General features: G+C 48.5%; 1 protein-coding gene across 2 annotated transcripts in view; it reads right to left on the minus strand.

Moving 5' to 3' along the window:
* The window catches only part of LOC146809656 (sulfotransferase 2B1-like), a 710,434-nt gene that overhangs the window by 437,083 nt on the left and 247,331 nt on the right, over positions 1-26,020 (minus strand). For both annotated transcript variants that reach the window (XM_085616512.1, XM_085616511.1), the window contains exon 3: positions 6,682-6,893. In XM_085616512.1, coding sequence (XP_085472638.1) covers positions 6,682-6,893 — 212 coding nt within the window. The remainder of the gene's footprint in view (positions 1-6,681; positions 6,894-26,020) is intronic.

Below are 26,020 nucleotides of genomic sequence, written 5' to 3' on the forward strand. Positions count from 1 at the left end.
TTTGCTGCATCATCCTTCTGCCGGTGGGACTGTGAGGACCAGCCTGCACAGCGCTACCATCACCGCTGCAGCTGGGGCCTCTTCCTGCCCGCTCCTCCCACCAGTGCGATAAGAGATTCGCGGCCCACGCTTCGCGGGCGCAGCTCACTGAAACATTGCTCATCGTCATTCCTGGAGACTCCTGCGTTCACCGGCTCAACCCGGACTCTCTTGGACCTTGGGGAGCCTTTGCTGCATCCTCCTTCTGCCGGTGGGACTGCGAGGACCAGCCTGCACAGCGCTACCATCACCGCTGCAGCTGGGGCCTCTTCCTGCCCACTCCTCCTCGGGTCCTTTCCACCATTTAAAAAGTCCGGGCGAAGCACGGGGCGAAGACCGGGCAAAGAGTGGGCCGCTTGAGGCCGTTCGAGAACGGGAGAGTTAGGGCCTGGGCCATTCCCCTTTGCCCAAGACTCCATATTATAATCTTGGAACCTAGCTCGGGATCATGACATCAAGAGAAACGAGGAGCAAAACCACACTGGCCGCAGGGATGGCAAAAGGTACTCTGGACACGTATTTTGCTAAAGCGGGGTCTCTTCTTATTGATGAAATTACTATTCTCGAAAGGCGTATTTCGCAAGAAATTGACTGGGTTAGGAGATCCTCTTTGGGACCCCTTGCACATGCTATTACCCCAGAACAAACGCCTGACTGTTTATTATCAGATCCAGGGGGGATAAATGGCACGCTTGTTTTATCTGACCTAAGTAGCTCTATCATACCCACTACCAATTGTGATATCTCTGCCCTCGTAGAGCTTAGTATATTACCTCTTCCATCACCTAAGCCCCCTCCACCGCCAATTATTGCCAAAGTGAGTGTCTTTAATAAGGATGTAACTACTGACAGGGTTCATCAGCTTGTGCAGCCATCACAGGGGGAGAGGGAGGGAGCTATTCCGAAAAGGAAAAAAAGGGCACAAATTACAGGGGGGCGAAAGCCCAAGATCCTAAAGCGTAACCCTAGGTGTGAGGGCAATCAACATGATATAGTTAATAAGGGGCCAAACCCGCCACAAAAAAATAGGGCCCGCCCTCCCAGACCCTGGCCCAAACCCCTCCCAGCCCAAATGTCATTTCGGGGGAGGGGGATTTCACTTTCACTCTTTCGGATATCCGTACTCTCCTGAGGAAAATGCTCAATCCCCTAGAAGACCGCCTAGCAAAGATGGAAATGTGTTTATTGAACATCCAAAAGGGAATCTTACAACTAGCAGATGTCCCAAAAAAAGCTAGTCAACTCACAAGCGGAGGGTCGGGTCATAGAGACAAGAAGTCTATTCCAGCGCCTCCAGTTAAGGAAGGGCCCCCTCCTCCTAAGTTGATACATACACACCCTCCTACACCATCAACTTTAGAAGGCCTAAACTCACAAGCCCCAATTTGCGTAGCAACTGCAAGTCCTAAAGCGAAGCTGGCTGTGCCCGCAACAGGGGTACATCCTAACGGTATAAAACACAGGCCAGTTAATTTGCCACCGGAGGCCATTCCGTATACAGTTATCTTAACAGGTATTCCTGAACTAAATCCACGTACTAGGGAACCTGTGAACGCCCTTAAAAATAAGGTAATCCACTGGCTTTCTACTAACAGGCCCCTTCCCGAAGGAATGCATAGTGAGGTACTCATGGTGAGGAGAGTTCCGTGGCTGGGCAACACCAGGAAATCTATCCATGGAGATTGTGTTCTGATCAATTTTAGGGACCCTTCCACTGTCTCACACATATGTAGCTGGCCATACCATGCCCAGGGGACTTCTATCCAATCCCTTCCTCGATCCTTTTTTTATCCATCCTCAACCTATCAGCAGGAAGAGGAGGGCTGGGAACTAGTACATAGGAGAGGAGGCAGATGGGGTCTAAGTGAAAGAGGGGGTCACCCTCCTCCCAGATTTCCGCAATATGACCATTTTTCCACCTATAATAGGTTTAGTAACCTTGACATGGTGGATTGACCGAGTAAGACGGGGGTGGGGAGGATTTGGGCCCCAATATGACCCCTACACCTAAAATACGACCAGTTACCCCCATGGAGAAGGCTTACCCTGACCAGAAATCTGCAAATGGAGAGGTAGGTGCAGAGACCCATAGCTCTTCATACAACACAACTGAGGTGATGGCTGTCCAAGTGGGCAGCTTGGATACCAACGCACCACTGGGGATGCACTCCGGTACGGTCGTACTCCCAAATTTACTAACAGAGAGAACCAATTGCTCCTCTCTCAAGTTATTATCATGGAATGTGGCAGGCCTGGGTAACAAACTGAATTGTCCGGCCTGGAGCTCCTTTATTGAGGACAAAGATATATGCCTGTTCCAAGAAACCTGGGCGAGGGAAGAAGTCACCCACATAGGCTTTGCTGCATTCTCCACACATGCAGTATGGGGGGGCAGAGGGCTACCATCAGGAGGCCTCGCAATCTGGGTGGCTAACGACCTGGGATGTAGGGCCGCTGTCTTTCCATTGAACAAGAAGGATATTCGAGCTGTATTGCTGGAATGGCCAAATTCACAGAGCCTTCTGTTGATAAATGTTTACTCCAGGCCAGTCAACATTACGCAGGAATCGCGCACTATTGAGGAGCTTACGTTTGCCCTAAATAAAATTCCCGAGGGCATTCCTTATTTAGTAGGGGGTGATCTGAATTGCCATTTTGAGCCCCTTCCGGGCTTATTGGATGGTTTGGCTCAAGAGGAGGATTTGCTCTGGTCTGTACCTCCTTCGCAAGCACCGGCTCCAAGAGCTTGGACCCCTTTGGCCCTACAAATCACATCCCTAACCCTGAAATATGGTCCCCAGGCCTGTAATGGAAGGATAAAATCCGACATCCCTCCAAGATGCACTTACAATAGATTGAGCAGGGAGTCAAGACTAGACTACATCCTGGTCCCACTGGCCTCGTGGTCACTTATTAGAGACTTCCGGGTGACATCTAGGGAAGATAGCGACCACAACGCATTGGAACTGGAATATGATCATCCTGGTCTTGAGGTCACGGGGAAGCAGAGGGTGGCTTCTGAGGTGGGGTTAGGTCTTACGAACAACAGACGCAGAGTGAAGTGGGAGAAACTAGCTACTCAACCAGGGAAGATATCCAAGCTGTACGCCCGGGTAATTCCTATACTAGAAAAGGTCCAGGCTTTAAAGGTGCAAGGTATTACCCAGGGTGCTTACAAACAACTGGGGCAGTTGCATGATGATCTTGCCAAATCGGTGTCTGAAATCCTTATTATCGTACCAAAGAGGACTAATGGACGTGTTCCTGGTCCCCTTTGGTACAATACTGTATGCCGCAAGGCAAAAACTGATCTCCTGACCTCGATTAAGGCGGGGAAGGGAAGTGCGGAAATTAGGGCCAGGAGAACGGCCTACAAGTCTTTGATCACCAATGCTAAAAGCGAATGGGAGTTCCAAAAATGGGAAACACTTACCATTTCCCTTGCATGTGGGGACTCGCGTAAATTTTGGCGTTGTGCGAATACAGGTTCTGAGGAGCTGGTCTCTGCAATTGAGCCCAACATCTCGGCCAAGGTATGGCAAGACCATTTCCAGTCTCTATATAAGTTACCCGAAGGGGATAGGACTAATCCCACCGAGACGGTTAGTATCACTCCGAATGGGGTGCCACTCACAATAAGGGAGGTGCGAGCGGCTATTGTTGGGTTAGCATCAGGCAAGGCACCTGGCTTGGACGGCCTGCCGGGCGACCTATTTAAGCAAGAACCGGACGTCTGGGCACCCTATCTAACGATTCTATTCAATTCCATTTTGGGGGGTATGGAGGTGCCAGATACTTGGCTGGGCGCAGAGATTGTCCCAATATATAAAAAGGGTTCACCTCTGCTCCCAGCCAACTATAGACCCATCAGCCTCATCGATGTTTCACAAAAGATATTCGGTAGACTGATGCTCAATCGCCTTCAGGATTGGATTGAGGAATGCGAAATTTTGAGTCCATATCAAGCAGGGTTTAGAAGAGGTATCTCTACTATTGACCAGATATTCCATTTGAATCTCCTATATTAGAAGTCAGTGCTAAATGAGGGCGGCAGCTTGTACACGGTGTTCGTGGACTTGCGTGCGGCCTTCGATTTAGTGCCCAGGGATAATTATTGGGCCGTCTTAACGGACTTAGGGGTCCCCGCCGACATTTTACTAATTTTGAAAAGATTACATCAGGGAAACTTTGTCAGGGTAAGGTGTGGAAGAGGGGGAACCCTTTCGGATGGCTTCCCCGTTGACAGGGGGGTTAGACAGGGTTGCAAGCTTGCACCGACCCTCTTCTGCCTCTTTGTCAACGGGGTCATTAACCATCTCAATGGGCTGAGTAATATCGATGCCCCCAGGCTGGATGGCAGCAGGGTGCCTGCCATTATGTTTGCAGATGACACCCTGCTGCTTTCCAAATCCCCCATGGGCATACAAAGGGTGTTGGACGGATTTGCGAATTTCTGCGTTGAGCGTGGATTGGAGATTAATGCTTCTAAAACTAAGTATATGATCTTCAACCCGCCCTCCTCAACACGCGTGAATCCCATGATAGGGTCCTCCAGACTCGAGAGGGTTTATACGTTCGATTACCTGGGGGTACCAATTAACCAGTCCATGACATGGGATTCACACCGAACCAAGGCACACTTGAAATTGACCCAGTTGACGGGTGGCATTTTTAGGATGACAAGAGGATTGACCTATAAGCCATTTGGTTCCCGCCTTCAAATTTATAAAATCCAGGCAAGAGGGGCAGTGACATATGGGGGTGAATTATGGGGGCATACTGCCACCCAGAAATTGCTGGTAACGGAGAATAATTTTATAAGGCAATTGGCAGCTTTACCGTCTAGTACCACACTCCTCCTACTCCGTTTAGACCTGGGCCTAAGACCTATTACAGAGGAGTTGGGACTTAAACCCATAACTTTCTGGCGCAAAATATGGAGCACGCCGGAATTATCTAATTATAGAGCTGAGCTTCTAGAGATTTTGCGTCTTCCTCAAGCTGCACAAATCTCTTGCCTAAAATATATTAAATAAACATGTGAGTCACTAGGAAGACCGGATTTGTGGTTTGATCCAGGAAATGCATGCTGCAGGATCTCACGCAAATCTATCTCTAAGGTTTATTACGAGCATAATTACGTGTCTCAATTGAGAGTGTACGGGAGGGGTCCCTATCTGAACATTTTCCGAGGTTTAAAGACTCATATCATTTTGAGCTCGCCTTTGACGATATTGGCCCTCCTATTACAAGGAAGCTATATATGCAATGGCGATATAGTACTCTTCCCCTTAGGGCATACACAGATCGCTGGACATATTGCCAGCCCACAGCGCAATGTCCAGCTTGCGCTCACCCGCGAGAGACTGATTTGCACATTATATTATTCTGTCCAGCATACCAAAGAGCAAGGAATTACTGGCTTGTCCCACTCCTCAAAAACCTCGGTTTTAGGCAGCATTTCCCAGCATTCAGAATTTTGAAAACAGATTTGTCAGCCCCAATTGTATTTGCAGTCAGCAATGTGGTTTAGCCGTAACCGATGCATTAAGTTAAATATAGCTGAATTAATATTTTTGACGATTTTAGCCCGATTGTCCTATGACTGTTTTTTAAATTCAACCATGTGTGTAAATCTTCTTTTTTTAAAGTGTTTAATTTCTGATTGTACATCTGTTGCATTCTTTTATGGTCCTAGTGACCGAAATAAAGATGATAAGAAGAAGAATGAGCAGTGCATAAACAGATTGTAAGTGGAGTAAGAAAAAATGTTAGGCAAGCAAAGTAGAAAGCTGTGAATGAACAAGGCATTTTAAACCTTCAGAGAATGATGGAAGACAGGAAATTAGGCATATCTTCGTAGAGAGAAATCATAAGTCATAGGGTTATTTATCAGAAGGACCAACAGGACTATTAATTAGGCAAATTAAGTAATTACAAGATCAAAAGAATATACAAGGTCGTTTTTCAACCAACATATATCAGGCCATCCACCCTGTTTGCAGAATATGTTCTGAGACACATTTTTCTTGTTCAGACCTTCGAAGGACAACCTATTGTTCTCAAACAAGAAATCAAAGAAATTACCCCAAACCGTAGGAAGAAAACTCCCAATAACATCAAAATACCACCACTCCTACTTTGGGAGTTTGTTTTAAAAACAATAAACCTTTGTGGGTGGACATATTAGGCATGACACCTGCTCAGCAAAGTAGAGCCGCCACCCGAGAGGGCTTGCTGAAGGCACAGAAGCTCTGCCTGCTGGATGGAGATCTCCAGGTGTGGCAGGTATTCTTCCACCAGCCCAGTGAAGGACCTCCACCAGCCCAGTGAAGGACCTCCCTTTACTGGCCTGGTGCGCCTTGGACTAGCCACTATACACTAAGGTTCTTAGTATTTATGGTGATGATACAAATTCAGAGGCCCTCTTAAGTGATCAGGCAAGAAATACAATAGGGCAAATGTACGATTGGAGTCTTTGAAGCCAAATATAAGAAACATTACTTGCAATGCTACATTTTGGAAATAATAGCCAGAAATTTAGGAAACAGCTTTTTTAGGTATTGATTCCTCCACCAATCGTCATTCCATATCAACTTCTCACATGGACCATTAAACTTTGTGGCCGAGTTTTACTCTTACCTTTGCTTTTGAGCTAAAGAAGGAGCGACAGAAGATCTTCTTGGGCAAATGACTGGTGATGTGCCGAGGTCTTAGGGTCATGGGATCTAGCTTTTTTGAAGCTTCATTGCCTTCTACCCATGGGACCCGATCCCAATTCGGGACAGTTTTGGTCCAAGTTGGGTCCCCTTTAGAGCGAATGAGGCTTAAAATCTCTATCATCCACGTTGTTCCTTTTACCAGAGAAAGAAATTTAAAATTATTCTCAAATCAGATTTTATCAAAAACATCACACTATCTGGTAGTAACAAATGAAAGACTAAATACATATAAGAAACATAAACAAAGTCGTGTGTGTCACGCAGTAACGTTTTAAAACCAATTTGGAAGTGTTTTGGTGAAGGAAAAAATAATGGCAGAAAGAACAGTTGTGTTAAAACAGAAGAATGTATTACCACGTGAGTCTCTAGGCATTTTGGATTGCCAATTTTAGAAAGCATTGACAACCAATAGGTCTGGTGTTTGCCATCAACTTTTAGGCTTTGTCAATGTGTTTTTGTTTTGTCTTGGTTTTTGCAAAACGTTATTGTTCGGGATGCTGCCAAAAAATGAGTAAAAGAAAAATAAGTTTTTATTCACAGAAAGTGCTCATTGCTATAGTAGTCCCTTGCCCTTAAGGGAAGTATGTTGTATCTGGTTGTGCCCCTTGTAAAAGGGCAGAATTCCATCATTCACACTGAAGTTAGCCAGTGGATGAAGTCTGCTGACCGACTGCCTCATACTGTAAGCCACAGTGGGGATGGAAGTAAAATGTGAATGGCATGATAACAGACCAATGGAAGAAGAGGGCTGGCAAAAGGCCCCTTTAGGTAAGTACATCATACATTTAATTTTTTTGTAAATCAAAAGGTCTCGACTAACGCCAGACCTAAAGATTATCTGGATCCATCTCACTGTCTGAAAATCTAAATTCTCAAATTGATTTCACAGAAGTCACAGTCGGTAGCCTAAAAATACCACATATTTGGATATTGGATGCCTCATGCAAGGAGTCCTGAAGATTGAAATTTTGGACTACAGAGCACTACAAATCCTGCTGGACAAACTGAGTTTATAGTGGCCATATTTAAATGCTTCGTCTAATTAGAAACGTAGCACTGATCTTCCTTACACAGACTACTCCAGGCTATTACGGTCCTCCCTATTTCAGGTGTGGGTCAACCGTATCAGTGATCCCACACTCAAACAAGCATTGGCATAGCCAATAGGTCTCGCTTTTGGGACCTTATAAGTGTTTAGTTATGCAGCACAATATCCTTGGTGCAACAACATTAACTGTTGCTTGGTTAAACACTTATAAGGTGCCAAAGGCGAGACCTATTGGCTATGCCAATGTTTGTTTTACTCGGTAAATGAAAAATAAAAAGTAACTCTTACGTTTTTTTTAATAAAAAGATTTGTGACACCAATGTGTGGACAAAATACCGAGGGTGGAGAGGGAGCACCACAAAGAATCACAAGAATAGGGAGGGCGGGGTGAGGAAGCAACTAGGATGGCATGGGTGGTGGAAACAATACACAGGACGGAGTGAAACCTAACATGGGTGAGAGAATAAGAGAAACACCAGTCGGGTAAAGGGAAGCACATGGGCTAGGGAGAGGAACATGGAGCTGTTGTAGGGGGAGCCCATGGGTGAGAAGACAACATGAGGGAGAAGCACACAAGGGCGAGCACAAAATGACGGATGACTAGGGAGAAGCAGAGGGACAAGAAAGAGTAACACTGAATGCTCAGAGGGTGGAAGAGCAGTGTGCAAGGAAGACTGCTGGTAAACACACATTCTCTTGGAGTGCTCAAACAAAAAATGGAAAAAAGTAGTGCTTCAAAAGTCAGCAGTGGAAGGACACAAGTATGGTATCCATCAACCCAGCATTCCACAGCGCCAGCAGCGTGGGCCTAAGAAAGCTTTTGCCACCTGTAATTATGAATTTTTTAAATCAAATTAATGGGTGTGTGTGTGTGGGGGGGGTTGTTTTTTATTACCATGGTTGCACATGCAGTTAAGACACAGTTTGAGCGACCGGGAAAGGGGACCCCCTTCTCTCAACAATTTTACTAGGTAGCATGTTTCATTCAGCAGATCTGCATGTATGGGTCATGACATGCTGTGGGCTAATGTGCAATAGTGAAGAACATATATATATACCCCTTCTATATCTCTCCAGAGTACAAGGAAGGATGCAGTGAGCTAGATTCCCCAAGCTCTGTGAGTAGGGCAGAGTGTGTGGCTTGCTTCTGTACACTGCTCATACAATGGAATATTGTGAGACAATAAGCATTGTTTACGAGAGGTTGTTCCAAGGAATTTGACATTTGCCCTGTGCTATACAGAAGTGAAAGTGTATTAATGAATGTGCTTTTTCCAAACAGTGTTTTTTTAGCTACATTTATTTATTTTCACTAGCTTGGCGTAAATGTGTCTGTATTCGAGCGTCAAATCTTCGTGTGGGCTTTGTCCCTAGTTTTAAAATGCAAAGGTCATATTAGTTGAAATGAAACCGACGGCAGGGGCATTGCCCCCTGACAATCTGGGCAGGTGGCAGACGCGCTCCCCTGCATTAGAATGACTCCCCATAGCTGGCCTGGGAGTCACAGGGCCCGTGTGCCGTAAGGAGGCCATAAAACATTCCTGGAAAACAACAGACTTCTGGGAAGGGGAGGAGGGAGGGAGCATGGAGAAAGACAGAGCCCAGCTTTGTTGCATAAGGCGTTGCAACACTGTCCCGTCCCACCCCTCCCTGGGAGCCAAGCAGCTGTCCAGAAGAGGGGGCGGGGAGCCTCGGGAGGAGCTTGGATTACATAATGTCGCAGAAAAACAAAGTGACAGACGGTGCCGCCGGGAGCCCGAAGATAATGGAGGCGGGACGGTCGGAATCTAATCAATAAACCCGCATGCACAGCAGAGCTCGACTTGAAGTCTCGCCATGTAACAAAGGGCCCTTGAGAGATGCTGGGGGCAGGCAGCAGACTCGCAGTCAAGAGGGTTGGGACAGAGTCAGGTGCATGCCTGGTCTGCCGCATGCGCAGCCCGCATCACTCCCCATTCGTCCTTCTAAGGATAATAATAATAGGAGTGTCTTTCTGCAATAACAGCGTGGGGCCTTTTCCTGACAAAACAGTGACTTTGACAGTCCAGAAGAGTTGGACTAGAGTCTTTTGCATGTTAGGAGGCACCGGGGCTCTTTATCTAGAAGAGTGGTCTTGAATAGCGTAGACAAATTGGGTTTCGGGGCGCTATACAGTGTGAGGCCAAATTTGGCATTCAAAAGCGAATACAGTGAGGCAAGACTGTCCCACATAAATCAAGAACGTAGGCAATAAGTGTTGCGAAGGGCCAACAGGCCCCCAGTCTTTCAAGCTACTGGAACAAATTAAATTAGAGGTAGAAATGGGCCAGCAAAGTGTAATTTAAAAATGCAATACACATCCTAGAGGATCATCGTACCCCTTGTTCACAGAGTTAAGAACCGATGAATCACTAGCGAAGGAAAATACGGGCTTGTCAAAAGGCATATATCTAAACACAGAGAGGCATAGTGGTAAAGAGGATGCCTCTGTAGTCCTCTAGGTATTAGAACTACGCGCGCCTCGCGCGGCAGCAGGGGAGGGGTTGCGTGATTCCCTTGCGGGATCGTGCTACCATATGGCGCCACTATATGGCGCCGCGCGCTCCCGCAAGGAAATCGCCAGACGTGCACGCGTTGCCATTGAAGGCAATGGAACGCGTGCACGTGTTTGGCTGAAAAGCCGAAGCAATAGCAATAGGTCATTTTGCCTACGCAGCGCATGTGCGCTGCGTAGGCGAGACCTAAAACGGGCAAGCCTAGAGGATCACTGTTTACAAGGTATGGGATTACACCAAAGCAGTTTTGCCAGAAGGAAAGTCGAATAATAAACCAAAGCAGGATCCCCTGAAGAAAAGTGAAATATTAAACCAAAGCAGGATCGCCTGAAGAAAAGTGGAATAATAAAACAAAGCAGGATCGCCTGAAGAATAGTGGAATAATAAACCAAAGCAGGAACCCCTGAAGAAGAGTGGAGTAATAAACCAAAGCAGGATCGCCTGAAGAAAAGTGAAATAATCAACCAAAGCAAGCTCGCCTGAGGAAAAGTGGAATAATAAACCAAAGCAAGATCGCCTGAAGAATAGTGGAGTAATAAACTAAAGCAAGATTGCCTGAAGAAAAGGGCTTCAGCAGTGAATTCTGCAGACCTGCCCTCCTTACCCAGCACTTTTCCTTGCATACATATGACTGCTTTCACCTGCTGAAATGTGCAGGAGAAAACAAAAATCGCAGTATGTTTTTAAACACTCACGGGGATATTTTTTAAGAAGTCACGCAACGCAGCGCAGCCCATGGGAGGCTGCGCAGCGTTGCGCCACCGGGAGGGAGCAAGAGAGAGTCATATCTTCAGAGATTTAGATCTCTGCTCTCCTTTCCCTTCCGCCGGCGCTGATAACAGCTGCCGTGCGCCATGCACACACCTTAGCGCTAGAGTGTGTGCATGAGTGTAGCATAGGTTTTGTACAGGAAGGGTACTCTTGCTGTACAAAATACTATGGCACGATGCAAAGCTTTTCTTACTTAGCATACATGCTGCACAGTGCAGCACGCATGGAAAGTGGGAAAATTACGGAGAAATGTAAGCATTTCTCCTGTTAGCACTTCCTTTGAAAGGGCGTTAAATTTTGGCGCAAAACCATGTTTACAAATCTTTGTAAATATGGTGTTGCCTCAAAAGGCATGGGTGGTTGCAAGGGAATGCCCATGTATCACCCATGTAACGCCCCCTCAGCGAAAATGTATGCAAAGCAGTGGTTCGCGCTGCTTTGTGCTACTTACAGGATACTTTCCAGCGCACAACAAGTTATGCGCTGGAAAGAAAATAGGGAAAAAAAGTTGCTCTAGTTTGCGTCACTTTTGTGGTGCGAAATCAGTGTAAAAGGTATGAAAATCTTCCCCTCTGTTTGTATTTCCGATGTATCCGCATTGGTAACACAATGAGTAGCTTAGTTCAAAATGTACTTCAACAGAGATAGATGAATGTTTGGTGCAGAGAGAAACTCTTTGACGGTGCATATTCCATATCTCAGTTTACAGGATCAGGATTAATGGAATTTTAAAGGGTGAATGTACAAATACAACAATTCACCAGCTTAGTGACACTGCTCCATATGTAAGTTTGGGATGGAATTGTGGCCGTCTCTCTGTGAGAAACCCTGTAAAATTGAAAATCCAAATACTCATACTTTTGCTGTCATTTACACATCTTGCACATGAAGCATTCTTACCAAGGTAGAAGTAAAAGCATTCAAGTTTGAAATCAGAAGCGAACAACTCTATATTTAATGTGGAAATGTTTTTTAATTCTTTGAAAGAACAATGACCCGTGCTATTGTACATTGAATGGATCATTGATGGATAAATGAGAAGTTTACTGAGACCACGGATACGTATAACGTCACTGGGTTCATAGATGAATAAATGGTTGAAACAATTAGTGAATTGATGGATAGATTCAAGAAATTGTGAGTGCATGCATGGATTAATGAGCTAGTGCATTATTGGAAATATGGCCAGCTCTACTGTCAGTGGCACCTGGTGAGACAATATTTGTTGCCATACACCCCACGAACGCCTTCGACACAGATTTCCTCACTACAACCCTCCATTGATGCCCCAACCTCTCCTTAGCCCCTCTCTCACATTTATTTTATAACGCTACTCATCCCAATTTAGACTGTCAAGGAACTTCACAGCACAAACCTTATACAGAAGCAGTAAGTGATACACGATTTTAAATCAATGTATAAGAAATATTACTTAAGGCAATGAGTACAAGATATAGGTGTCATCCATATTGGCAGGCATTATGTGTTAAGAGCACTTCATATGGAGAATCAAAGGGACAGAATAACCAAAGTTGCTGTGCTAGGTTGCATGAAAATGAGAGAGCACAACATCACTCTATCTACTAAGATATGGTGCCGTTTTTAGGTCTCGCTGAGCCCAGCGCATGCGCTCGAAGAGACATTTTATATGTGGGCTTCAAAAAGTGCTACCAGGCCAGCCTAGAGGTACAGTGCATGTGCGCGGGCGCGCGCGCCACGCTTACTTTCACTTTCGCGGCTGCACGGCCGCTTTGATCGCGATCACGATCACTTTCACTGCGCAGACCCAGCCTCCTCTGCCGGCACACTCACAACTGGCAACATTACGAGGGAGTACGTGCCACGTTACTTCAGTTAATTTTACTAGCTGCTCCTTCTCCCTTTTTAATTTCCTGACCAATTTGCCTTTAGTTTGAATCTTCAACTACACCTATTAAGCACCATTGGTAAACTTTAAGGATTTCATTTTAGATAAACATATTTCAATAATTAATAGGGATAAAATCCATCTTTACTCAATTTAAGTTACTCCTATCCCCTATAGAGTGCCGCCTCCATCAAATTTCGTATTCACTTGTAATCTTGTGCACTCGCAGCAAATGTGATGCCCTGGTGGCACAGCAGAGATGGTATGACGTCACCCGAGCACAGCTGGGGGTGCCCCTTCCATTACATTCTTAATAAAGGTAAACACATGTACAGAGTGGTATGCAGCTTCATAGCAAGAAAGGTATGACAACGGACTGGCTTACATTCAGTAGGACAAATATGAACCTATTTAAGTCCGAATAAAATCACTGCCTGCCAAGCAGACAGTATTAGAAGTTTCGTAAATTAAATGAGACTTTGGGAGAGAAAGATGAAAGCTCTAAACGTTCCAAAAGCGCTTGAACTTTAATATCCCTAAGGGAATGGAAAGCTGTACCCGAGAACACACACTCATGAAGTGAAAGAGCAAGCATGCCTGCTGGAATCAATCTCAAAGTGTCACTTCACAATAATTATATTATAGAAAATGTCAACCAAAAAACAGATTATGATCAAACTTTCACAAGCTTCGTTACAGCATACACTGGTACAGTTTGCAGAAATCTGCTGAAACCACCGGATGCCGTTAATTTGAAAACGGGCCATCATGCTGTGAGCACATCTGATCCAGCCGACACCTTTCCCTTTAATGATCACTGTTTAGAGTTGTCAAAGCCAGTGGGTTCAATTTAACTACACAGGGATTACCAGATAGTCAGTGCATCATTGCAGTGAATGAAAGAGGCTAGAACAGGAAACAAGTGTCTTTGCGGATACTGTGCTGGAGTACACAAACAGCTGCATGAATACTTACGATTTGTCTCTTCTGCAAACTCGCCTTTGTGGACTCACTTGCCGTCTGCGAGGGGACAGAGACTTTCCTCTTCTGTCTTTGATTGGGGACTGGGCACTTGAGGACTTCAGTATCTGGAGACATTTTGTATGTGGGCTCCAAAAAGTGCTACCAGGCCAGCCTAGAGCTACAGTGCATGTGCGCGGGCGCGCGCACCGCGCTTACTTTCACTTTCGCACGGCCGCTTTGATCGCGATCACTTTCACTTTCGTGGCCGCACGGCCGCTTTGCTGCGCAGACCCAGCCTCATCTGCCGGCACACCCACAACTGGCAACATTACTTTTCTACAGCGCTTCGAAGCCTGAACTGGTCTAGCGCTTGAAATCAAGTAAGCAGAGATTCACAATGTTATTTTACATCGCAAATCACGCAGTGTTGGGCAAGGTGACACCCCTACACGTAGTTATGAATTACAGTCTCGCTTGTGTGCAGCCGGCCCAGGTACAAACAGTGTTCACGTGGGTTGTGAATGAACCCGCGATGGTGTGAGACTCCGGGGCAAACCCTGGGAAGCCCAAGGTCTCTTCAGCCCGATGTGTCCGTCTCTCGTCGCCCCTCCCCTCCCTCACGTCTCCTTCCTCCTTCCAGTTCTCACACTCTGCTTTCCTCCCTCCCTCACCTCACGTCTCCTTCCTCCTTCCAGATCTCACACTCTGCTTTCCTCCCTCCCTATCTCACTTCCTGCACACAAACCTTTCCTGGCTGGGGACCAAATCTAAGAGACTTGAGTGAGATAACTAACTTAGGAACACAAGACAAAAAAACAAGCACTTTCCCAGCACTTGAAGCTGTGTGCGTGCACTACCCAGAGACGCGAGGCACGTCCAGCATTCACCGGTCTGAGGCTCGTGCACGGAACTAGCGGTCGCAAAGCCTGGGGTGCACAAGATCACACCTCAGATCTGTGGTGCACGTCTGCCACTCACCAGGCTCACGGAGTTAGCAGCAGGTGATATGGATTCAGCGAAACCTGTCGCCGGGGGACACACGGTGGCCACAGGCAATGGTGAATGCTCCCCGAATGTCATTTCCTGATGCCATATTTGTTTTTAAAATCATCTCACGGGAAGAAGCATGCACATCTGTCACTAACAAACCATCCCCTGCACCAGAGATTAATGCAGTGTGTCTGCACGTCTCAGGGGCAGGGAACCTACACACTTATCACTAACAAACCATCCCCTGCACCAGGGTTTAATGCAGCATGACTGCACGTCTGAGGGACAGGGACCCTGCACACCTATCACTAACACACCACCCCCGCACCAGGGACTAATGCAGCCTGTCCTAATAGAGTCTGGCGGGGGACCCTCTACGTACCTTGCAGGGGGGCCCCCTCAATTATAGTTACGCCACAATGGGAGAAAGGTCAACAAGAGCACTCTTTTTTCAGTGGGAGCACACAAGTGAATGGGTCTGTAGCACTTCTGAAAGTTCATTCACTGTTGATCACATAAGGTCGCTGTGATGTAGTTTTACTCCTGCTTATATTACCGCCACAAGCATTCGGTAATAAGATTTCTGCACAATTTTCTCATGAATCCAGGTCACCTGAATAAACTCGTCCAACTGGTATGGCTGTGCCTTTCTGGTCCTAGCAATCTTGAGCAGGTGAGGGGTTCGTTGAGCTTTCAGAATATTTCCTAGTAGATTAAACAAATCAGGATTCCTTGCAGCGTCCAACTTTACTACCAAAGCACAAGTACTCATTTTCTCTGCCTATTTAAAGAAAAAGCAAAGAAGAAATTGCTTAAAGGATGCTGTGCTATTACATTATGAAGAACAAGCATTTGCAATGCAATAGGTCTCGCATTTACGTGAGTTTAAGTTATTGGCATTGTAAATAATGCCTTTTTTTTTTTTTAAACGGAAACAAAAATAAAAGACATTGTCATTTGCAATGTCAATAGCTCAAACTCACGTAAATGCGAGACCTATTGCATTGCAAATGCTTGTTGTCTCTTCTAGTGCTGGCATATATTAGGCTGCCTACGTTATTGCACACACCCTTTCACAATAGTGCTAGCATATTTGCTTGATGTAAGACTAATGAACTTATTTATGAAAACTGTTGCATTGTAGCTATGGGCATTTTCATTGCGCCCCCCCTTGCGACACAAGGGATGCGCTGTATTTATTGTACAGCGCTCCATGTCACAAGGAAAGACAGATACGTCAGAAATCCTGACATCTGTTGGTGCAAAAAAAACACACTGCTGGAGCTGTGTCACAAATATGACACAACCTCAGATATGTGTCGAAGGAGGCCTATCTTCAATGCACTGCGTCACCCTTACGCCTGCCATGAGGCAGGTGTAAGATTTGGACGCAATGGCATCCTGGAATTGGCACACCGACATCTTACAGATTTCAATGCGCCACGCCTACAAGGCTTTGATGCAGGGGAATGCCCACCCTGCAATCACAGGGATAATGTGGCGCAGGGCTTCACAAGGTGATGCATATGCCTAGATGCGTCACCTTGTAAATATGGTGCAACATGGTGCATTGTTCATGCCGCCTCTGCAGCACAAAAAGTGGCCCTACAGCGGTGTAAAAGTGTTGCAGGCATTCATAAATAAGGCTCGTAGAATTACTATTCTTCCATCACAAAATTCTATGCTTTGACAAAGTTTAACACGTTACCACTTTGTATGTGTGCAGGAAGGTGCTGCATACATGCAAAGTTGGGAAGGATTAGAAAAAATACATCTTTTCTCTAACTTTTCACCTTCCTCGAGGAGGCATCATTTTGTGAGCCATCCATTTTGTACCAAAGTCAGTAGCTGGGGATGAGCAACAAATCCATGAGTGGCTGCATGGGAACCTCCATGCACCACCCATAGTGGTTGCTGGAAAGTAAACCCCAAAACATAACTTTGCACTTGGTTTGCATCACTTTTTGTGATGCAACCCAGGCGCAACACATTAGTAAATCAATCCCATAAACCTAACACAATGATTGGGGTGTCATACTAATACAATTGCATTGCCACTCTACGGAACCCTTTTCGGCAACCTTAGAAGAACAAAAGATTCAGGAGAACTAAATAAGGTCTAGATCAATGCCTTTCGATTTGCATGCAGCACTTTGATGCCAGGTCATAGCTCAATGTGCTATATCAGAAGGATTGTTACTTATGAACTCCAAGTAACAAAAAGATCCCTGTAACAAAAGCAACAACTCACTGAGCTTTCAACATAAAATACTAATCTGTGATCTGCATGGCGCATGTTGTGCTTTCCCGCAGGAACATGTACCCTCGATGCTACTCTATCACGAATCAAAACTGTAACTAGAAACATTGCTGATCTTTCCCTCAAGTGCATTCGCACCAGAGTTATCATGGCGTTGGAATGTCCCCTGAACATTGATGCACACACAAAGATGCATACTGTGTTTATCCTTGGCACCCAGTGCGACGCCACCGGTCGCACCTCCCTGAGGCTGACACTGAATGCAAGCACAGCAGTTACACCACTGGTATATACTGAGGCCTTAGACAGCAGTAATAATATAACACCATGGGGTCGATTCCGATCCTGTAAAAAGGCCCTACGAATAGTCGTACGGAGCGTTTTCTCCGTGCGACTCGTACCAGGTAAACTCATTTCACAACCTAGGAAGTACGATTCGTACAGAAAGCCTTTTTCTGTACGAATCGTACAAAAGACCGTACAGCAAAAAAATACCCACGATTCCGATCCGGAAATGCTTGTACGCGACGTCCGTACGTATTTCACCAGCGTTTTCCGGCCCAGCAAGTACGATTCGTACCGACGTCACACCGTACAGCTCTTTGTTTACGGGAGCCAAACACAGCCGGAAAAGCAGAGTCCGACGCGAACGGCAATGCCACGGAGCCCCGGTACGCGACGTACAGCCATGAACCCCATCGTACGTGTCATCCCGGTCCTCTTGGCCTACGACCTGGTGCACCGCAACCGACGCACACGCCGCAGAAGGTGAGAACAAAATGTGTGTGTACGGTGCGTACCACACATACCCCAACGGCGCCATGACAACAGTGGTATGGACTGTACCCACGCATGAATGCGTGGGTATGGTGCATACCACACGCACCCCTACGGCGCCATGACAACAGTGGCACGGACCGTACCCATGCATCAATACGTGGGTACGGTGCGTACCCCTATGGCCCCATGACTACCCAGGTACGGACCGTACCCACGCATGAATGCGTGGGTACGGTGCGTACCATACGTACCCCTACAGCACCATGCCAACAGTGGTACGGACCGTACCCACGCATGAATACGTGGGTACGGTGCATACCCCTACGTCCCCAGGAGTACTCAGGTACGAACCATACCCACACATGAATGCGTGGGTACGGTGCGTACCACACATACCCCTATGGCACCATGACAACAGTGGCATGGACCGTACCCACGCATCAAAGCGTGGGTATGGTGCATACCCCTACAGCCCCATGACTACCCAGGTACGGACTGTACCCACGCATGAATGCGTGGGTATGGTGCGTACCATACGTACCCCTACAGCACCATGCCAACAGTGGTACAGACGGTACCCACGCATGAATACGTGGGTACGGTGTGTATCCCTACAGCCCCATGAGTACTCAGGTACGGACCGTACCCACGCATGAATGCGTGGGTACGGTGCATACCCCTACGGCCCCATGATAAATCAAGTACGGACCGTACCCATGCATACATGCGTGGGTATGGTCCGTACCACACGTACCCCGTTATGGCAGCAGGAAAATTTGGATACGAGGCATACACAAGCCAGAAATGTGGGCATAGAGGACTGGCCCAGCATGTTACCTACAAATTGTTGTGTGTGTAGGTCCTGGCCAGTAGTGTACAGCTCCAAGGGGGTGCGTGGGTGGGTGCAGTGCCTCCCAGCAGTGCCCAGACATCTGAGGGGTGGGTGCAGAGGACTCCCAGCAGTGCCCAGACATATGAGGGGTGGGTGCATATCACTCCCAGCAGTGCCCAGACATATGAGGGGACGGGGGCATATCACTACCAGCAGTGCCCAGACATATGAGGGGTGGGTGCAGAGGCCTACCAGCAGTGCCCAGACATATGAGGGGTGGGTGCAGAGGACTACCAGCAGTGCCCAGACATATGAGGGGTGGGTGCAGAGGACTACCAGCAGGGCCCAGACATTTGAGGGGTGGGTGAATATCACTCCCAGCAGTAGCCAGACATATGAGGGGTGGGTGCAGAGGACTCCCAGCAGTGCCAAGACATATGAGGGGTGGGTGCAGAGGCCTCCCAGCAGTGCCCAGACATATGAGGGGTGGGTGCAGAGGACTCCCAGCAGTGCCCAGACATATGAGGGGTGGGTGCATATCACTACCAGCAGTGCCCAGACATATGATGGGTGGGTGAAGAGGACTACCAGCAGTGCCCAGACATATGAGGGGTGGGCGCAGAGGACTCCCAGCAGTGCCCAGACATATGAGGGGTGGGTGCAGAGGCCTCCCAGCAGTGCCCAGAAATATGAGGGGTGGGTGCATATCACTCCCAGCAGTGCCCAGACATACGAGGGGTGGGTGCATATCACTACCAGCAGTGCCCAGACATATGAGGGGTGGGTGCAGAGGACTACCAGCAGTGCCCAGACATATGAGGGGTGGGCGCAGAGGACTACCAGCAGTGCCCAGACATATGAGGGGTGGGTGCATATCACTCCCAGCAGTGCCCAGACATATGAGGGGTGGGTGCAGAGGACTCCCAGCAGTGCCCAGACATATGAGCAGTGGGTGCAGAGGACTACCTGCAGTGCCCAGACAAATGAGGGGTGGGTGCAGAGGACTACCAGCAGTGCCCAGACATATGAGGGGTGGGTGCATATCACTCCCAGCAGTGCCCAGACATATGAGGGGTGGGAGCAGAGGCCTCCCTGCAGTGCCCAGACATATGAGGGGTGGGTGCAGAGGACTCCCAGCAGTGCCCAGACATATGAGGGGTGGGTGCATATCACTCCCAGCAATGCCCAGACATATGAGGGGTGGGTGCATATCACTACCAGCAGTACCCAGACATGTGAGGGGTGGGTGCAGAAGACTACCAGCAGTGCCCAGACATATGAGAGGTGGGTGCAGAGGTCTACCAGCAGTGCCCAGACATATGAGGGGTGGGTGCATATCACTCCCAGCAGTGCCCAGACATATGAGGGGTGGGTGCATATCACTCTCAGCAGTGCCCAGACATATGAGGGGTGGGTGCAGGGGCCTCCCAGCAGTGCCCAGACATATGAGGGGTGGGTGCAGAGGACTCCCAGCAGTGCCCAGACATATGAGGGGTGGGTGCATATCACTCACAGCAGTGCCCAGACATATTAGGGGTGGGTGCAGAGGACTCCCAGCAGTGCCCAGACATATGAGCAGTGGGTGCAGAGGACTACCAGCAGTGCCCAGACATATGAGGGGTGGGTGCAGAGGCCTCCCAGCAGTGCCCAGACATATGAGGGGTGGGTGCAGAGGACTCCCCGCAGTGCCCAGACATATGAGGGGTGAGTGCAGAGGACTACCAGCAGTGCCTAGACATATGATGGGTGGGTGCAGAGGACTACCAGCTGTGCCCAGACATATGAGGGGTGGGTGCATATCACTCCCAGCAGTGCCCAGACATATGAGGGGTGGGTGCAGAGGACTCCCAGCAGTGCCCAGACATATGAGGGGTGGGTGCAGAGGACTACCAGCAGTGCCCAGACATATGAGGGATGGGTGCAGAGGACTCCCAGCAGTGCCCAGACATATGAGGGGTGAGTGCAGAGGACTACCAGCAGTGCATAGACATATGAGGGGTGGGTGCAGAGGACTACCAGCAGTGCCCAGACATATGAGGGATGGGTGCATATCACTCCCTGCAGTGCCCAGACATATGAGGGGTGGGTGCAGAGGACTCCCAGCAGTGCCCAGACATATGAGGGGTGGGTGCATATCACTCCCAGCAGTGCCCAGACATATGAGGGGTGGGTGCAGAGGCCTCCCAGCAGTGCCCAGACTTATGAGGGGTGGGTGCAGAGGCCTCACAGCAGTGCCCAGACATATGAGGGGTGGGTGCATATCACTCCCAGCAGTGCCCATACATATGAGGGGTGGGTGCAGAGGCCTCCCAGCAGTGCCCAGACATATGAGGGGTGGGTGCAAAGGACTCCCAGCAGTGCCCAGACATATGAGGGGTGGGTGCATATCACTACCAGCAGTGCCCAGACATATGAGGGGTGGGTGCAGAGGACTCCCAGCAGTGCCCAGACATATGAGGGGTGGGTGCATATCACTACCAGCAGTGCCCAGACATATGAGGGGTGGGTGCATATCACTACCAGCAGTGCCCAGACACATGAGGGGTGGGTGCAGAGGACTCAAAGCAGTGACCCACTCCCAGGAGGATGGATGTCATTCACACACAGCATGACACACCACATGTGGGTGTGAGGACATACAACACATGTATACCCACCCATGGCGGATGCCCCACAATACACACCCGGATTTAATGCCAACAGACTGTATAGTCATGGAAATGCATACTAAAATAAGTTAGCCAAGGGGAACACACACTGTCACGCACATCACAGGAGTGATAGGAATGTCCAGGTGCTGGTCCAGCCACCCAGATGATGTCTCTCATGTAAGGGATAGGGATAACTGCGACTAGATACAATGCCCACAATTGTGAGTCAGGTGCCCAAATACCCTGCATTACACGTGCCATTTGTGTGTTAGGCCGTGATTACACACATACATAGTGCTGAAAAGGGCCAGTTGGTCCCTGATGCCATTCATACATACACAAAACACAAGTACAGTGACTAGCAAGGATGGCACAGACGAGTCAGCAGGAGACATCGGTGAGCATGCATGGCCATTGTTGAAGGGATCCGTCACCAACAAAGGATATGTTGACATAGGTCAGCACAACAATTGTGCAACTGTTTGCAGGGAACATGTCAGGTGCCACAGAGGAAGGAACACTTCCTGGGACAATGTCTCACAATCCAAAGGAACACACACTACCAATTAAAAATTTCACAGACATTGAGATGGCACACAGATACCATGGTCCACCTCATGACCATCACACTAAAACATTTCTCAGAACCCTAACACATTACCAGAACACCAACTTTATGGGCCTCATCACCAACATCAATTACCTGAAATGCAATAGTGTGGAAACTAAAAGAAAAGGCTTTATTCAGCACACAAAAAATAAAATTGTAATAAAACACTATTTACAAAGGCCAATGGCCAGTCCATAGTTCGAGTCCAAGGGTGGACGTATGCAACTGTGTCCACCCCTACCTTGCCTGCACAAAGTCACCTCAAGGGTTGTCGACTGGGGGGGGCATCATCAGTGGGAGTACCAGGCACCGCAGGGATAGGAGTGGGTTGGGTAGGTGTGGTGGGTGCAGGGCTGGACGTATCCACCACAGGGGGTGGTGCAGCGCCAAAGGTGGTGGTGAGCAGCTCGCTGCAAACTGCAGCCAGGGCGTCCAAGTAACCCCTGCACCGGAACGAACACCAGGGCCAACGGAGGGGGGGTGTCCGAGGGATGGGGTGCAGCGCTCTTGGGGGAGGTGGTGGAGATGGGGGGGACTCAACTCCCCTGGCCGGAGACTTCCTCAACCGCTTGCGGGGTGGTGTCACAGTGGGGCTCAGGGACTGACTAGCCCTGTCGGTCACTTAGGGTGATGTCTTGGCAGGGGAGCTAAGGGGAGTGGATTTGGAGGAAGTGGGTTGTGAGGACTGCGGACTCTGACTGTGGCTGCGTGGCTGCTGTTTGCCCCGAGACCCTGTGGGTGTGACTACATCCCCCTGAGTGTGCATGCCAGGAGGTGTGCGCTGTGCCTTAGTTGGGGGTGTGCTGGAAGTGTCTGTTGTGGTGTGTGCCTGTGACTGTCTGTGTGTGCTTTGGACAGGCATGGGAGAGGGCAGTGTGGATGGGTCCGGGGTAGGGGGGATGGAGCACCGCAGGAGAGACTCTGCTTCCGTCAGTTTAGAGTCCATGGACCGCAGAAACCTGCGTTGCTCATTCATTGTTGATGACATGCCTTCCACGAACGACACCAACTGTGTGAGCAGTCTAGTGTGTTCATGGAGGACATGCAGCATCGATGCCTGACCAACCTACAACTGGTGCAGTGTGTCCACAGACTCTTCACTGAGGGCAGCAGGGGTGACAGGAGCAGAGACTGCGGTGCCTGGTCTGAAGGAGACACGGTGGGACCGTGCACGGACAGAAGGGACGGGAGCAACTGGGAGGGCGGAGATGGCAATGGAGGAGGCGGGTACAGATGGTGGGATGCTGCCAGATGTTGTTGCATCCTCTGCCTCCTCAAGGATGTCAGCCTGGGACCCGTTGGTGTCGTACATGCTCTCGCCTCCGGACAGGTCCTCCGACTGACTCCCCTCGCCCTCCGTGCCACTGTCTCCTGCTGACTCCACAGCACTGGTGGCACTGTCGCTGGGTCCCTCCTCAAGGTCCATGCCGGTGTCTCCCTCGCTTGTGGATGATGATGCTGTGGGCAAGGAGAAGAAACCAGAAAGCATCAGTCACCTGTATACATCTGACACATGCGCACAAGAACAATAGATCATAGTGCATATCAGGCAATGCATCATGAGTAACAGCTTGATTACTCCGCACATATGTAAGCCCTGTACTGCCCAGTTGGTAGACCCACCATGCCACTTTGACACCAGGAAACTCAATACACAAAAGGCCACAACTTGAATGAGCAATACACTGAGAAGCTAGTGTCTGTGAACCTGTGAGCACAGCAATACAATGAAGTCATGACACCTCTTGTTTACCCTGAAAGAAACAGGAGTGGTGCACTCAAGTTTAACTAACACACTTCAATACTCAAGTTGTCATCACACTCAGAGACCTGTAAGTCCCTTGGAGCACAAAACGAACAAATGTTGGTACCTTGGGACTCACACAACTTCAACCAATCTACATGTTTGGGATGTGCCAATTGGCCATTTTGTAAAAAGAACACTGATGTGCCTGCATGCAAGATGTTGCACAAGGCAGTGCACACAAAAGTACATTGAAGAAGCTGGCACCTTTTCGGAGGAGCCACTGTTAGAAATAGATTGTGTTGCTGAAAGTACATATACATGGGCCCACGGAGGTCTCGACGTCTTGACACTCGTTAGTTTGTATCACCGACAACTAATGAGTCTCACAAAATCAAGACCACCGTGGGCACATGTATATGGAGAATCTGTGACAACATTCATTTATAACAGTGGCTTCATAGAAAATGTGCCAGCTCATTCCATGATAGTGTCAATGTACTTTTGTATGCACTGCCTTGTGCGACATATTGCATGCAGGCACATTAGTGTTCATAACACAAATCAACAAATTTCCACATGTGAAACATGAAGAACTGTTGACAAGTGCTGTGAGTGCCTAGGTACAAATCATGAAGAGTAACTACTTGAATCATGTCAGTTGTCACCGGGCCTTCCATCACCTGATTACACAGTTGGCTACACATATGACCTACTGCCTGTCATCTGGAGTGGCACCCATGTCCACACCCAGGACAATGCATAAGCTAATGGACCTGCAATTGGGTGGTAAAAAAGGCCAGCTGTACTGTGGGGAAACCCTCATGACAAGCCTGAATGTACACACAGCACACAAAGTAAAAACTGAGTTGCATCTGAACCACACACGTGCCAAAAATGTATGAGCAGGATTATTGTTGCTAAAAAAATGACACAGGCTGCAAAGCACGTACATTAAGCACTGGCCAGCATCACAGGGGCACTGCCCAGTGTATTTTAGTCCAGGCAATTCTCACACACAAGTCAGACCTGGCACTGAAAAATCAGAGTTGCACATGTATGCCTCTCCCGCACCCCCACCCCCCAATACCTGAGTCAATGTGATTTATACAGATCAAGAAGTGACACCTCTTATTCAGGGTTACAACAACTGTGCTTCCAAAATTGCTTCATTGACACCACATCACCTCGTGGGGCTGACAACACATATTTGTGACAAACAACCATCAACAGATTGTTGTGAATAGCCACACAGGCACTGCCCAGTGTGAGTATGCACAAGCTAAATGTTGTATCCCTGTCCAGTGGACACATGTAGCACACATTAACCAAATCCAAACTAGGCCAGTGAACAATGCCACAGAGGCAGACCTATGCAGCACACACAGAGAATGTGCACAGTGTTGGATGACACACATGATTAGGAGGCCAGGGTGTCTCAGGGGACTGTAGTGGGCACACTGCTCCATGGTCCTGGACTGAGCTGACTCCACCATGTACAACCGTCATTGCACTATGCATATCTCACACTCATGCACATCATGTCTGAGGCCACAACATTGCACATGCATGCTGCAAGGGTGTCCAGTTTAAAGCTCACACTCCTATGTTGAGAACCAGCATCAGTGACAACAACTATGGACCCCCTACATAGTGAACAGGTCATGGCACAGGCAAGGTACCGACACAAGTCACAGACCACCCTCCCACATGATGCAGAAAGCAATGTGCACTTAGATGTACTGGCACCCTAGATGACCATGTGCAAATGTGATTACACACACACCAGGGGACACATGTAAACGAGAGGAAGGGATGAAAAAGATCCCCAGGTGACATTTTGAAAGAGAAAATGCACTGCACATATGAACTCTGGGAGTGCATTCATGCAAAATCGCACTTCCTAGAGCTGGCGACACATAACACAACAAAAAGCCATGTACCTACCCCCTCCTTGCTGCAGTCTCTCCTCTAACTGCCTATCGAGGTCAGGGAAGACCACCGCCAGGACACGTTTCATGTGGTGGGTCAGGTGTCGGCGCCCGCCGTGGCGGCGAGGTGGAGAGAGCTTAAGCTGGACCCGGGCGATCCGCCGGGTCCAGCACCGGATGTCCTGCCACCTCTTGTGGACCTGGGCCAGCTGCCGATACACACCCCCCGCAGTCCTCACGGCCCTGACGACGTTGGTCCAGATGACCCCCTTCTCGTA

The sequence above is a fragment of the Triturus cristatus genome, chromosome 7, assembly GCF_964204655.1.
Source record: "Triturus cristatus chromosome 7, aTriCri1.1, whole genome shotgun sequence".
Lineage (NCBI taxonomy): Eukaryota > Metazoa > Chordata > Amphibia > Caudata > Salamandridae > Triturus > Triturus cristatus.